At 47.5% G+C, this 15,930-nt stretch overlaps 1 protein-coding gene across 2 annotated transcripts in view; it reads right to left on the bottom strand.

Moving 5' to 3' along the window:
• Positions 1-15,930, bottom strand: part of ADCK1 (aarF domain containing kinase 1) — a 127,635-nt gene that overhangs the window by 90,427 nt on the left and 21,278 nt on the right. For both annotated transcript variants that reach the window (XM_070469684.1, XM_070469685.1), the window contains exon 3: positions 14,412-14,495. In XM_070469684.1, coding sequence (XP_070325785.1) covers positions 14,412-14,495 — 84 coding nt within the window. The remainder of the gene's footprint in view (positions 1-14,411; positions 14,496-15,930) is intronic.

The following is a 15,930-nucleotide window of genomic DNA, read 5'->3' as shown; positions in this document are numbered from 1 at the left end:
AACTTCTGACTCTGCCTGCCAGTGACCAAGCCTGCCACTACAGAGACAAACCCGGATGCTCATGGGAGCCCAGGACACGCACTCTTCGGCCTGGAAAGCATCCATTTGGGAACTTAGTTGCCAGAAAAACTGAAGAGAACCCTTCCCTCCATCTGCCACTTAATCACACACACTGAGAAGATGCATAATTAATTTGTTCTCAACAGTTGCTCTGTGGCTGGAAGAGTGAGGGCATTTCTGGAATGGCAATTACAGACACACACAAAAAAATGTCATGTAACAAGCAGAATAACACATCCATCCAGCCTGCTTCCCTTCCCTTCCCCATCAACTCTGTTCAGGCCATGGGCCTGGGTGTGCAACAGGAGTGGGAAGGAACAAAAAACCAAATCCTGAAAGATACAGTGAAGGAAGACTCACTTTAACCTCAGAAAGGGGAAAAGGTGCAAAGTCCAGGTACAAGGTGAAGATCAATGAGCAGGACATTTGAGAGACAACTAAATACACACAGGAATTCAATGCAATTAAAGAATTCTTGTTAATTTCATTCATTGTGATAATGACATGAATATATACAAAAATGTCAGTTGTTAGAGATGCCCATTGAAATTACAGGTGAAATGTCCTGGTTTTTATAACTTAAAAGTCTTCAGCAAAATAAATAAATGAAGAAATTATGGCAAACTATTTTAGATCTAGGTGCCCGGCATAGGGTTCACCACATTATTCTTTAAATACATCTGAAATTTTTCATATATAGAGTTTTTGTCTGTGCTTTTGTTTTAAGATTTAAGGCAGATCCCTACCTATTGTTCCTAACATTTCACTGTAGCCCAGGAGGCTGTGTGTTCTAGACCTGGGCCAGCCTTTCTTGTCTCATTGTGTACCACATGCCTTACCATCCACCCTAGTCCATCATGTCAGACTCCTTTTGGGTCCTGGAACATCCATACTCATTCCCATCTCAGGATTCTGAGGCTTACAGCCTCCTTTTCCTAGGGCCAACTTCATGAGCATGTGACCAGTGCTACAGTTAGACTGTACTCTACACTCAAAAGGGCTCCACACCATGGTTTAACATGAAAGACAGAATAATACCCCCAAAAAAAGATGTCCACGACCTAGTCCCTGGAACCTGTGAATATATTACCTTCCTTGGCAAAGAAGGATTAAGGCTGCAGAAGAAATTGAGGTCCCTGATCAGCTGACCTTGAGATAGATTAGCTTAAATTATCCAGGTGGGTCTAGTGTAATCACAATGGTTCTTCTAAGTGGAAGAGGGGGGCACAAGAAGAGAACCAGAGATGTGGCAGCATGAGGACCCAGCCAGATAGTGCTGGCTCTGAAGATGGAAAAAGAGTGTTCTGAGTCAAGGAGCACAGGTGGCCAATAAAAGCTAGAAAAGCCAAGACAGTGAACTCTCCCCCAGAGCTCCCAAAAGGAACACAGCCCTGCTGCTGCTGACACGTTCCTTTTAGTCCAGTGAGAACCATTTTAGACTTCCGACCTCCAGAACCATAAAAGAATAAATCTGTACTGTTATAGGGCCTTCCCTGATAGCTCAGTTGGTAAAGAATCCACCTGCAATGTAGGAGACCCTGGTTCGATTCCTGGGTCAGAAACATCCACTGGAGAAGGGAGAGGCTACCACTAAGTTTATAGTAATTGGTTACAGCAGCAATTAGGAAACTAATACGGCGTAGCTGTCTTGAAATTCTTCATTTTATCTTTGGATGTGGGTTTTGCAAATAAAGCTGAATGGGACGGTGGAGCAAGCTCACATGCAAGGGTAGATGGAAGGCCATAATGCAATTAATAAAGCTGATGGAAGTTCACATGCAGCTCACACAGTCCCACCTCCCCCGTGGGTTCTTGGCTGCCCTTTCCTCACCCCAAGCCCAGTACCCCGGCTCCATCTGGCATCCCTACCTCCTCCCCACAGTTACAGCGGCTCTCCTCCCAGCAAGGCAACCAGGTCATGTTGGTGGGGGAGGCAAACCTTCTTCCATTGCCCTTTGTCCCCACTGGGGGCCTTGGTATAGCCTAAGAAGGGTCAGGGTCACTTCATGCCCAGTTACATTCCCCTTCACCCCAGCAGTGAAAACACAAAATGAAATGGGAGGTGTCTGGCTTGGTTGACCAGGGCAAGTTGGAATAAGTTGCTTCACTCCTGCACGTATGTTGAAATAGTCATTTTCAGAATGCAAAATACAGCGGCTGTTTTTTTTGAGGGGAGTGATTTTTTGCAATTGGACGACTTAAGGTTACAAAGGACCATGTTATGTGGGTTACCCTTTAGTTTAACACATGAAAGTATAACATTTAAATATCTATTCCCCCATCTCCCCATATGTTTTTCTGCATGTTCACATTCAACTTGAGCTATTGAATAAATTTAAGAACCATGTCTTGAATGAAGGGTAAAAAGATACACAAAAGAAAAATTTCTTAAAAACAAGGGTCAGTGTCATACATCTGTCATGCAGTATCCCGCCACATCCTAGACCAGCATCACCAAGACAAGCTCAGCAGGTGACTCAGCAGGAACTTCTCACTCAGGCCCAGTCCATGGCCTAAGCACCTCCCAGCACAGAGGCTGTGAGCGCTTGGGAGCTTCCCATCCACTGTGGGCAGCGGGGCCATGGGAAGAGGAGACTGACTCCCCGCCCAGCCAGAGGCCTGCATGGTCATTGTGCACTGGGCCCTGTGAATTACATAACCCACCCTGCCTCTTCCATATCCTCTCAGCTCTTCACATGCTGGTTCTTTCGGCACTTCTCAGTTTCATCTGGAAAAAAACCCATGTCAGAGAGCGTTTCCTAAGCCCAGCTTCGGTCACTCTTTATCCCATGACCACGTTTTATCTCTTTTAGGGCACTCAGCAAGAGCTGACATTATCTGGTTCACTTACCTCCTTGAGTCACTACAAGGTATTCACCAAGCCCATTTTATGCCAGGCACTGTTGTAAGTGCTGAGGGTACAGCGGCAAGAAAAACAGACTGAGGCTCTGCCCCTCTGGGCCATACACTCTTGTGAGTGTCATCAATTGCTAATGACCTGCTATCCCCTCAAGAGCAGACTGCTGTATACCCGGCACCTCACACAGTGCCTGGCACATAGTAAGTGCTAAAAAGCATTTGTGCAGGGAAGTTCCCGGAGGTCCAGTGGTTAAGACCTCACCTTCCAACGCAGGGGCTGCAGGTCTGATCCCTGGCTGAGCTTCTCTGTGGCTCAGATGGTAAAGAATCTGCCTGCCAATGCAGGAGACCCAGATTCGATTCATGGGTCAGGAAGGTCCTCTGGAGAAGGGAGTGGCTACCCACTCCAGCATGGCTGCCTGAAGAATTCCATGGACAGGAGAGCCTGGCAGGTTACCGTCCATGGGGTCACAAAGATCTGGGCACGACTAAGAGATTTTCACTTTCATACTTATTCTTGGGGAGCTGAGCTCCCACATTCCTTGGGGCCAAAAAAGCAAAACATAAAAACAGAAGCAATTTTGTAACAAAGTCAGTAAAGGCATTTAAGAATGTTCCACATTTCAAATTTAAAAATCTAAAAAAAAAACAAAAACAAAAACCCCACACATTTGTTGCAGAACTGACTGTATGAGTGACGAGTAGCCCAGGGACTTCGGGCTGTGACTGGGCACAGCATGGAGACATCCTCCTTCATCCTGTAGAGGGTGGAGCATAAAGACACATCCCAGGAGCAAGAAATTGGAGGGAAGGAGAGGCCTGGAGACAGACGGGGGTGGGAGAAGGACAGGGTCCCATTCCCGAAGCAAGTGGCCTTCAATCAGCCTCACATATGTCCCACCATTATCTGTCAACAGTTTATTTGTATATTTAAGCGAAGTTATTCTGCTAATTGGACATATGTCTCATGGTTCTACAAGGAAAAGTCTATTAAAAAGTCTTGCTGTAACAGGCAAGAGCTTTGAGGGTAGTTTTATTCAGGAACAGGAAGGGAGTTGAGTGGATTTTAATTTGGTAGAAAATAGCTGCTTGGGGCCAAGACAGTGAGAAGCAGGGAATCAAGAACAGGCTATTAGATTATTAGTGTTGTTAACAAGCGCCTCCATCACCCGTACAGCTGCAGAACGCCTTCCATCAACTTTATTAGCTGTATTATGGCCTTCCATCTACCCCTGCTATTCCAGCGATCCCCATTTTGGAGAGACGTGGCCACTGAGGCAAGAAAAATGCATCTCGCCCAAGCCAGGATGAGTGTGGCCTCAGCCCCTGCAGCCTCCCAAGCACGTCAAGGGGCGAGAATTTCAGAGTCTGAGATGAACAGCCCAGAGGGTTTCAGGAGAAATGACGGAGGACTTGGGGGATGGAACAGAGGCGGAGGGAAAACCCTGAACTGGTTTTCAGGGTCAAACTCCCTAAAACAACAAGTTAACCCACGCCTTGACTGCTGGCTAAGAGGAAGCCTGGAAGCTCATCCGGTATAGGAGAGCGTGCCGGGGAGTCGAGTGGTTAGAGACACAGGCTTGGGAGCCACAGTGCCTGGGATTAAATTCAAGACCCTACACTGGGGACTCCTCTGGTGGCCCGGTGGCTAAGAGTCTGCGCTCCCAACACAGGGGGCCCGGGTTTGATTCCTGGTTGAGAAGCTAGATCCGGCATGCCACAATTAAGGAGTCTGCATGCTACAACGAAAGATCCAGGATGCCACAGTGAAGAGCCTGGTGCAGCCAAAATAAATAAATAACTTAAAAAACAAAAAGAGACCCTTTTAGGGGGTTGAATGGTGGCGCCCAAAAGATATACCCACGTCCTAACCCCCAGAACCTGTGATTGTAACGTTCAGTGGACAAAAGGGTCTTTGTAGGTATAATTAAGTTCAGAATCTTGAAATGAGATCTTCCTGGGTTGCCCAGATAGGCCCTAAGTCCAATGACAAGTGTCCTCGGAAGAAAAGAGAAAACCGAGGCAGAGACTGGAGTGATGCAGCCACAGCAAGGCCTGGAGACAGCAGCAGCAGGAGGAAGGGGGAGTCCCTGGAGCCCCCAGGAGAGGCCTGGCCCTGTTGGCACCTTGTCCTCATAGTTCCAGGCTCCAGAATCGTAAAAGAATGAATTTCTGTTGGCCACCTCGTTGGTGGCCATTTGTCATGGCAATCACAGGAAACTAATACACCTGCTTCCTCGCGGTGGGGCCTTGGACAAGTCACTTAATCTGTGCTTCACCATCCATCTGTAAAGGAGAGATGCTAACAATAGGATCCACCTCGGGGTCCTTGTGAAGTCATAACAGAGAGAGAGCTCTTGGCACAGTGCCTATCCCCTGGTGTTTGGTCGATGTAAACACTTGCTCTTAGCATCAGAAGCCACCTGGGGAACCCATTTTAAAAAAATGGGTTCTCCAGGCCTCACTCCAGAATCATCAAAAACTCTAGACTACAGGGTCTAAGAGTCCATACTTTCAAGGCTCCCCGGGTACCTCTGATCATCTGCCAGATTAGAAACCACCTGTGAGCTGTCACATTCCCCACTCCACAACAGAGTCTCTGCTGTTTCCAGGAAGCTGTCCTCTGGATGCCGATTTCACAGCTGTACTAAACTACCCAGTCCAGCACTCAACTCCCTTAGCGCTAAGAAGGTCCAGCTTTTGCCAAAGCCCCCATCGTGTAGCTTCACCCCATTTCCCTGGTGAGGTAGAAACAGCTTGGTCAGACCGAAAGCACCCAGTCCAGGGTGAGAAAGGAAACTGCAGGGAGACTCTCAGTGGAAAAAGCAATCAGCAGTGAGAAGCCCAGCCACACTTAGCCTGGGATGGACTCTGAGACGAAGAAAGAGAGGCTGAAGTTGGGGTTTCTCCAGCTCCTGCCCCATGGTTGCTGTTCAGTCGCTCAGTCGTGTCTGACTCTTTGCGACCCCATGGACTGCAGCATGCCAGGCTCCCCCATCCTTCACTATCTCCTAGAGTTTGCTCAAACTCATGTCCGTTGAGTCAGCGATGCCATCCAACCATCTCATCCTCTGTCGCCCCCTTCTCCTCCTGCCCTCAATCTTTCCCAGCATCAGGGTCTTTATCAATGAGCCGATTCTTCGCATTAGTGGCCAAAGTACTGGAGCTTCAGCTTCAGCATCAGTCCTTCCAATGATTATTCAGGGTTGATCTCCTTTAGGATGGACTGGTTTGATCTCCTTGTTATCCAAGGGACTCTCAAGAGTCTTCACCAGCACCGCAGTTTGAAAGTACCAGTTCTTCAGTTTGGTCATGGTGAAAGCACCCAGTCCAAGGTGAAAAAGGAAACTGCAGGGAGGTTTTCAGTGGAAAAAGCAATTAGCAGTGAGACGGCTGGCTGTGGTTAATCTGGGATGGACTCTGATATGAGCAAAGACGGGCTGAAGCTGGGGTTTCTCTGGCTGCTGCCCCATCAGCACAACACCATCTCTGGGGAGCAGGGCCCTCTGCCCTCCGCCAGCTCCCCCACAGAACCAGGAGGCAGGGGCAGTTGGAAAGCAGCGCAGTGGCAGCAGCAGGAAGCCAGCCTGGAGGATCAAGGCAGCCCATGTAGTCAAGGGAGCTGCAGACGCTGCACACAAGGAATTGGCTAACGATAATAATCGTGCTGATCAGAGCGGAGAGATGCCCTCGTGCAGGCAATGGCCTCCCATCACCAGAAAGCCAAGGGCTTATTTTGTTTCATTTCAGCTGTGGCCTTTGGAAAGAGATCACTGCTTCCGAGCAGCAGGAACAAACACCATCCCATCAGGCAGCTTTAAGCCCAAAGCAGTCCTAACAGACAGACAGGGTGAGCTGGGGGGGAGAGAAAAGCTAGAAAGAGAGCGGCCAAGCCCAGCAGGGGAAAGACTGAGGCAATGGTGGGCGCAAGCCAGAGTCTGGCCCAGCATCTGCTACAGATGGTGCAGCCGGTGTTTTCCCAAGTGTGACCTGGTTACCAGTGATGGTGTGCAAAAAAGTGGTACAAGAGGTGATTTGGGGTGGTACCCAGAACATCAGAAAAAATAAATCTTATTTGCATATGCATTAGACCCACAGAAAGAAAGCTAGTCTATCAAATCTATGATTTCACAGATATGTTTGCTTAGAACAAAATCAAATAAAGGAAAAAAGAGTCAATAAAATGCAAAAGGTCATACCACTACATGAATAGTGGGATACAGAGTGGGAATGATAACCAGTGAATTCAAGACAATGCTTGCTTCTGGTTACACAGAAGGGAGGCTGGAATCAGGGAAGAAGTACTTAGGAGTCTACAATTGTATGGGTAAGGTATCACTTCTGAAATTGAGCAGAGAGTGTAAGGGTGGTCACTAAATTATTTTATACCTTTTTTAGGTCCTGTATTTCATTTGTTTTAAAAAGATAAGAGGCATGCAGACATGGAAAAATGGGTACTGTTCTTGGCTATGGTCCACAAGTTACCGAGAAGTTTAGAGCAACCAAGTAGACAACCTGGCATTTGTGTGATCTGCCTGGGAACCACAGAAAAGCCACGCAGCGGCCCAAGCTCCAGGGGAAGCATAAGGCATGCCACATTCTCCCCCAGGGAATGGACCCCCAAGAGGCTTTCTGCAGCTCACACCAAGACCCTCCAGCCTCCTGCTATGGAATTCTCTCTGAATCAGAAAGACGCTGGGGTCAGGGCCACTGCAGAAAGTCATGGAGGTTTGCAAGGCAGTGCTCAGAAAGGTTTGCGTATACTGAAAAGGAGGTGCTATATTCAATAGCAGACTCTGGTCTCCCTACACTTCAGGCCTGGTCCTCAGATGACCCAACCAGAGCAAATTAAATGCAGCTCATGCTCCTGCAGAAATTATCACAAACTCTGAAAAAGCCAGTCATCAAGACGGCAAGGATTCAATTTCCCTCCTGCTCTATGCAGCACACTCTGAGGCAAAATATTCCATGATGACAAACAAAAGCAGCAAAAGGAGTCTGCGGGACAGAGACCATGAAAGCTCGCTGAGAAGCATCCACGCCAGGGTGACAGATACTGAACGTGCCATGGAACAGTGGCACCATCAGAAAAGGCAATGGTGGAGGAGGCCACCCCGGCAGGTACCCCCAGCCCCAGCTGGCTTAGCAGCCGCTCCCACACAGGGCTCCTGCTCCCAACCTCTTGGCTAGGAATTAGCTGCTGTCTGGGGTGAGAGCTAGAATGAAAACACACTGATCTCCTGCAACTGGAGATTTCACGCCTGCTCCCCCCACCAGGCTGTGGGCAGCTGAAGGGTAGGGGTTGAGCTTTATTTCTTTTTATATCCTCTGAGCCTGAGCCTGAGCCAGCACCTGGCACAGAGCAGGCTCGATCAACACCGGTGGATGGAAGAATGGTGAAGGCAGGCACTGGTTTGGCCAGGACAGTCCCAAGTTTCAGAGAATATTCCTAAAGAGCCAGATGCTGCTACAGTTCCCCTTGCAGAGCAAGAAGGTCTTTAAAATGCTTATTGAATTATCACACCCTCACTAAGCTGAGAATGTGAAGTGAAAGTCGCTCAATCGTGTCTGACTCTTTGTGACCCCATGGACTCTACAACCCATGGAACTCACCAGGCCAGAATAATGGAGTGGGTAGCCGTTCCCTTCTCCAAAGCTGAGAATGTGGTACTCCTCAAAACCAGCAATTGTTCAGCAGCTCAAGAGTTGAAACCCTTTCCCAAAGCCAAGAGTTAGCATCCTCTGGAGGATTCCTCTGGAGGGTCTACCCTCCCCTCCACTGGGGAATGCAAACCTCCCAATATTTGTTGAATTAATAGCTCTTTGGTTAGTGGATTAAATAAGTAAAGGGATCCCAGGGAGAAAGCTCTATTGCCCTTCTCTCTCCTCCTCTGTTTCCCAAGCCCACCCCAGGCAGAACCACAGCCTCGGGGCTCACACCAGGGGAGAAGCTGCACAGACATCTTTGGCTCTATTTTTTATCCAACTTGGTGCTTCCCCAAGGTTGCAAGTGGATAAAAAGGGAGACAACCAATAATAGAGGGCAAAGAGGCAAAGAACCAGGACTGGGCAAGATCTGGATGTCCAAGCACAAGTCCAGGATCTGCCCACAAACCTGCGTGGTCCTGAAGAGATCACAGCCTGCCTCTGTACATTGGAGCCTTGAGCGGGCTGATGCCAAAGATGTCTTTCAATGGATCCAGTATAAACAGTCATCGCCTTACCTGAGACACTTATTCTGCTCCTCTGACCAATAACCACTTGTCAGAAGTGGAGTCCATTTTCCCCCCAAATACCTCACCATATGCCATAGTTCTAAAGGTTGACAGAGTAGGATTCCTCCTCCTAAAATGAAGAATTCAGTAATGCTGAAACTGGTCACCCCATATTGCAGCCAGAAGCAGCCTATGTCCCTAAACAAAGTCAGGTGTAAAGGTTAACAGGGCTTAGCGGGCACCAAAGGGTCTTACAGCAAATTTACAGCTACCTCCCCTTTCGAGGGTAAGAGCAGCAGATGACCCTCCTGTCCTCAAGTTTCAGGACTTGGAGGGAGCCCCTCTAGAGGTTTAAGGCTCCTCTCTCTCCCTTCTCTCGCCCTCCCTGTGGAAGGAGCAATCATCAAACAGATTGCTTAGTTTGGCTCACCTCTTCCTCTCTCCTCCCTTTTGGGATCTGGAACTGTGTCCACCAGCCCCTCCCAGTCCTAAGAGGCAGGACCCTACATGAGAGGCTTGTCCTGCTTCATCTATACCTGGGGAGGTAAGTCTATCAAATTCAGAGGTGAAGCCCGCCTACTCCAACCCAACATTAATCAGTAATAAAGCTGACATCTCTGTTCTCCACCTGGCAGAGTCCTGCATCTCCTTGGTTCTGCTTCTCAGGCCAAGAGGAAAAGAATATTTATATCGCTACCTCCTAAGCTCAAATATTTATTAACAACTATAGTAATTAATATGATACACACATACCGAGGACCTGAAGTATCCCAGGAAGCAAACCACAGGAGCCCCGTGACTAGCTCCATAACAAGAAATTGAATTCAGCTAAAAAGATTCTCAGTCACAAGAGCAATCAGGGTCCCCTCCCGAAATTAGGACTCTGATCAAGGAAGGAAAAGGCACATCCAATCCCTCTCACTCTCCTGCTCTTCCAAATTCAAACACACACACACACACACACACACACACACACACACACAGATCCAGTATGCTTCCCCAAGAATATATCAGGACTCGTTAGGCCACAAGGAACAGAAAACTGAACTCAATCCATCTGAAACAAAAGGAGAATTTCCTGGCATAAATAAATGAAAAGTCCAGTGGTTCTAGCATCAGGCTCAGCTAGATCTCGAGATTCAAATGACACATCTCTCTACACTACTGATTCCATTCACAGATGGGCCTTCACCTCATGGTGGCAAGATGGCTGCCAGCAGCTCTAAGCCAGCGTCTGACACTCTTAACTCATCCGGCAGAAAAGACAGTGTCCCGTGAGGGACAGCCTCGAAAGCTCTAGAGCTGACTGATGCTCACCAACCAGAACTGGCTTGGATACTCAGAGGAATGGACTACACTGACAACCCAAGTCACACGTCCACCCTGAGCGTGGGGTGAACCCCACTCAAACCTCATAGCATGTATATATGAGATAGGGGAGGCGCCCCAAAGGAAAATTTAGATGCTGCTACCTAAAATGAGAATGATTCCCGCACTGCAAAATTAACATTTGTCCACTACACCCCGACCCCTCGGTCAGAATCAAGTCAGTGCTGCCTCCTCCAGCCCACTGTCTGGATGTCTGGACCAGCAGGGACTTCTTTGTGCTTTGTTGCTGTTGGTGTTTTAGTTGCTAAGTCCTGTCCCACTCTTTGGGACCCCATGGACTGTAGGCTCCTCTATCTATGGGATCTCCCAGGCAAGAATACTGGAGTGGGCTGCCATTTCCTTCTCCAGGGGATCTTCCTGACCCAGGGATCGAACCCCACGTCGCTTGCATGGGCAGGCAGATTCTTTACCGCTGCGCCACCAGAGAAGCTCTCTTTGTACTTTATGCACAAGGAAGTTCACACCCACCATCTCTGTATATAAGCATTCTGGGCATCAGGAGCCTGGTTCTCCAAGGTATCTGGGTCCCGTCCTGTGCCCTCACTGCCTAGCAAAGTGCCCCTGTGCCCTAGAAGACACTCCTCCACCCTGGCTCCCACCCATTCCTGACGCAGAGCTGAGTCACCACGGTGCCCGCCAACTGAACACCAACCTTGAAAGGGCTTTCCAAAGTCACTGCCAGCCAGGCTCATCTGGTGCCCACACACTCCAGGACCCAGGGATGCTGGCTTGACAGGTGAGATAATTGTCTTCCCCTTCACTCACTTCTCTATCAGTCTCGCAGACCAGAACAGATAAGTGTTCTGAGGGAAGAAAACACTCCTGCAGTATTTAGTTGTGCTCTTTCGTGCCACCCGGCTCCCCGTTCCCAGGTACACCGCCCGGGGTCCAGCCTGCACCCTGTCATCCGGTGCCAGCCACCACGCACTGCTGATCTCTCATCCACTGCCAGGCTGCACATCCCTTATTGCATCCCCCCAGCTTCTCCTTGACCTGCAGCCTCAATGCTTTCCAGATGACTTACACCCGAAGGCCAACTGTCTTCAGGATGCCCACTCCCCTGCCCACTCTGCAGATTCCCCAAGGCGGAGGGCTTGCCCCTGTCCCCATGGCCTAGACTTCTCTCTAGAATGTGGCTCTGGTGGGTTCCAAGGCCCACAGCACTGTTTAGTTGGAGAAAATGGGGTAGGGGAAAGCAGGTGGCGTTGAGTCTCAGAGACAAGGAATTCAAGATCTTCCAGTAAAAGCTAACATTTCATCCATTCGTTCATGTGTTCATTCAACAAACCATTATTTAGGACCTGCTTTGTCCCGGGTACTGTAACAGGTGCCGCAGATGTGAAGATACACAACATAGACCAACTCTCTGTCCTCATGGAACATACCTTCTAATAGACATCTGACTTATTTTTGATACCTGTTTTATATGTACATTTATAAAAAACTGGCTCAGACACTATCTATATAATCCTCAGTAAGTGGCATAGGGCATCTGTAGCCCACAGACAAGGAACACCGCACTACAAAAGGTTGAATGACCTTCTTAAAGCACACGCTCAGGTCTTCTGACTACAAACCTTATTCTTTCTGGGGCGTCTCCCAAGGCAGGGAGCTAGCAGGTTACAGCCTGGTGTTGAAACAGATGTTAACTCAGTTTCAGGCCTCATGGATAGGAGTAGAAGCTGCAAAAAAAAGAAAGACCAGCCCCTGATCTAAAGGAATTTATGGTCTAAAGAGAGAGAAAGACACATAACCACCTATCGTGTATGCAGAAACAAAGATAGAGTGATTAAATCCAAATAGGAAGATACCTCTGGAAAAATATCCAGGAAGCAATGATCACCTCCAGGCAGGAAAACTGTGTACTTGAGAAATAGGGAGAGGAGGATCATTTTGTATGTTCAAATATTATATATTTTGAACTGTGCACCAGTGAATTTACTTCCCATTGAACGACACTTTGAGGATGCAATCAGCCAAATCCTGAATGTGGGAAATTTCTCAGGATAAATGATCTGGTTTCTTCAACAAGCAAATAGCTTCTCAGAAAAAGAGAGAGGGAAAATATTACAGACTTGAAAAGATATAGAAAACAGCAATCAAATGTAATATATGCACTTTGGGTGGATACAAGTTTGAATCAACTTGAAAAAGAAATTTTGGAGGACAACGAGGAAGATTTGAATATGGACAGCTATTAAAGGTATTAAGAAATTATCGTCAATTTTGTTAGGTATGATGAAAGCTGAGCACCGAAGAATCGATGCTTTTGAACTATGGTTCAAAATGAACAGTGGTTCATTTGAAGAAGACTCTTGAGAGTGCCTTGGACAGCAAGGAGATCCAACCAGTTCATCCTAAAGGAAATCACTCCTGAATATTCACTGGAAGGACTGATGCTGAAGCTGAAGCTCCAATACTTTGGCCACCTGATGCGAAGAACTGACTCATTGGAAAAGATCCTGGTGCTGGGAAAGATTGAAGGCAGAAAGAAAAGGGGACGACCGAGGATGAGATGTTTGGATGGCATCATCAACCCAATGGACATGAGTTCGAGTAGCCTCCAGGAGTTGGTGATGGACAGGGAGGCCTGGCATGCTGCAGTCCATGGGGTTGCAAAGAGTCGGACAAGACTGAGCGACTGAATGATCATGGTCCTGTAGTTATGGTGTTTTTTAAGGTCCTTATCTATTACAGACAGATACTGAATTTTTTTCAAATAATATGATGCTGGAGATTTGCTTTTAAGTATTTCAGCAAAAAATAGTAACAAATGAATAAAGTAAATGAAGGAATGAATAAAGGGGACAGTAGACAAAACAAGACTGGCAAAATGCTGACAATTTCTGAAGCTGGATAACAGTTCCATAGGGGTTCATACTCCTCTACCCTTGTGGATGGGTGAAATTTTCATAATGAAAACTTTAAATAAAAATTTTAAAAGTAATTATTCCAGCCGGCTAGGATGACTGAGGAGGAAAGCGTCACAGAGGCAAGGTGTCTGTGCTGAGTCCTGAAGGATGATGAGGAATTTTCTAAGGGGCAGAGGGCCTTCCAGGCTGAGCAAAGATACACAGATCTATCACACAACTCTCTCTATCACACACCTCTCTCTGGAAGAACCAAAGGTATCTATCATGTCAATCGCTCAGTCATATGACCCCGCAACTCTCTAGACTCTAGTCCACTAGACTCCTCCTCTATGGGATTCTCCAGGCAAGAATGCTGGAGTGGGTTGTCATTTCCTCCTCCAGGAGATCTTCCCACCTAGGGATCAAACCTGCATCTCTTGTGTCTCCTACATTGGTAGGAGGATTCTTTACCACTGCACCACCTGGGAAGCCCAAAGCTATCTATACTTGACCCCAGACTCAACTTACATCGCACACAAGTACCCCCTTGCTTAATCCCCCAACTCTCTGGGACACTTAGGAAGAGCACCAAAACCAACTACAGTCTTCCAAATGAGAACAGAGTGTATGGTCGACAGCGCCACTCGGAGGCCTAGAGCAGGGGCAGTCTTCAGAGGACGGGAAGGCAATTAACCTCTTCCCATTGGGTTTTGCCTGACGAGGCAGTTTGGAAGCCAGCTGAGTTATCAGGGACAGCTTGCCTTCTGCCTTCCTGAGTCATCTCGGACACTTGCATTCCCCGGGAACACACACCAGCCTCCCCAACAGCACCTTTTAGATTTATAACCTTAGAACCAGGGGGTCCAGCCTCACGGCAGCCTGGCAGCCCAACCCCTGGGCATTAATATAGCTCCCCTCCTTCTTCCCAAGCCACCTGCCTCAATCCCCACCCTGTTCCCTGCCCACCTCCAGCTGCACACCAGAAGCTTGCTGGCTTTGCAGTAGCCCGGCTCAGATGGGTCCCACGGCTCCTTACCTTGGATCGAAGCTGCAAGTATTCCTCTGAGCCATAGGGGACACTCCTCAGGGATGTAAGATAGTCGTAACTGATCACAGCTGTCTGTGAACCAAGAAAGAGGAAGGCTTAGCACCAGACATCAAATATTACTCCGCTATCCAAGGCCCGCATCTACAGGCCCCTGACACAGGTGGCATGTCCAGAGAAGCAATCCCATCTCTTAGAGGCCCTGCCCCCAGATTCTGGTCTGGCTGGTTTCTCCCTGTCAGCCAAGGCTCTGCACAAATACCATCCCTGCAGAGACTCTCAATCTAAAGAGACCCCCACCCACTGGGAACTCCCAATTATTTATCATGACAAACCACCATCCAAAGTTACCTTGCTCATTTGTTTCCTTGTATATGGACAGTCTCCACTTTGCTAGAAATTAAGCTCTGAAAGCACAAGGGCATGTCCTTCCTATTTATCATCATATCCCTTGCATCTTTCACAGTGCCAAGCGCACAGGTGAATGCTCAACAAATACTAGTTAGATGAATGCTGTTGGATAAACTTATCCTACCTCTCTGTATCACAAATAAACACCATTTCATATTTATGTTTGCTCTAACAGCATAAGTTTTAAATCTAGGTCCCTTGGTCAAAAATCCAGAAGAGGTTCCCCTATGTTTGATGAATCAGAAAGTTATAGGCTCCCAGGGATCTCAGGCACAGAGGAGCCTTGAGGGTTGCTGAGCCCAAACCCTCCCTTTTAGAATTCAGCAACTGCGGCCCTTAGAAATTAAGGGCCTTAACAAGGCTGGTATTGAGAAGAGTCCATTCCTTTGTCTATACTGCCAATGTTTCATTCCATTCCATATATACTTACTGAATACCAACCACTAGCAAGACCTGGCCTGAGTGGTCCACAGGGATAATTAAGACCAGAGCCCTGCATTACGCTCAGTGAAATGTCAGACAGAGAAAGACAAATACTGAATGATATCACTTAAATATGGACTCTAAAAAATACAACAAGCCAGAGAATATAAAAAAAGAGGCAGACTCACAGATATAGAGAACAAACTTGATGGTGTGGTCACTCACCTAGAGCCAGACATACTAGAGTGTGAAATCAAGTGGGCCTTCAGAAGCATTACTATGAACAAAGCTAGTGGAGGTGACAGAATTCCAACTGAGCTATTTCAAATACTAAAAGATGATGCTGTCAAAGTGATGCACTCAATATGCCAGAAAATTTGGAAAACTCAGCAGTGGCCACAGGACTGGAAAAGCTCAGTTTTTATTTCAATCCCAAAGAACAGCAATGCCAAAGAATTGTCCAAACTACTGTACAATTGCTCTCATTTCACATACTCACACAGTAATGCTCAAAATCCTTCAAGCTAGACTTCAGCAGTACACCAACAGAGAACTTCCAGATATACAAGCTGGATTTTAAAAAGGTAGAGGAACCAGAGGTCAAATTGCCAACATCCACTGGATCATAGAGAAAGCAAGGTAATTTCAGAAAGACATCAATTTCTGTTTCACTGAC

The sequence above is a fragment of the Odocoileus virginianus genome, chromosome 6 (genome assembly GCF_023699985.2).
Source record: "Odocoileus virginianus isolate 20LAN1187 ecotype Illinois chromosome 6, Ovbor_1.2, whole genome shotgun sequence".
In the NCBI taxonomy this organism is placed as follows: domain Eukaryota; kingdom Metazoa; phylum Chordata; class Mammalia; order Artiodactyla; family Cervidae; genus Odocoileus; species Odocoileus virginianus.
The sequence above is the reverse complement of the archived record's forward strand: the minus strand, read 5'-3'. Positions and strand labels throughout refer to the sequence as shown.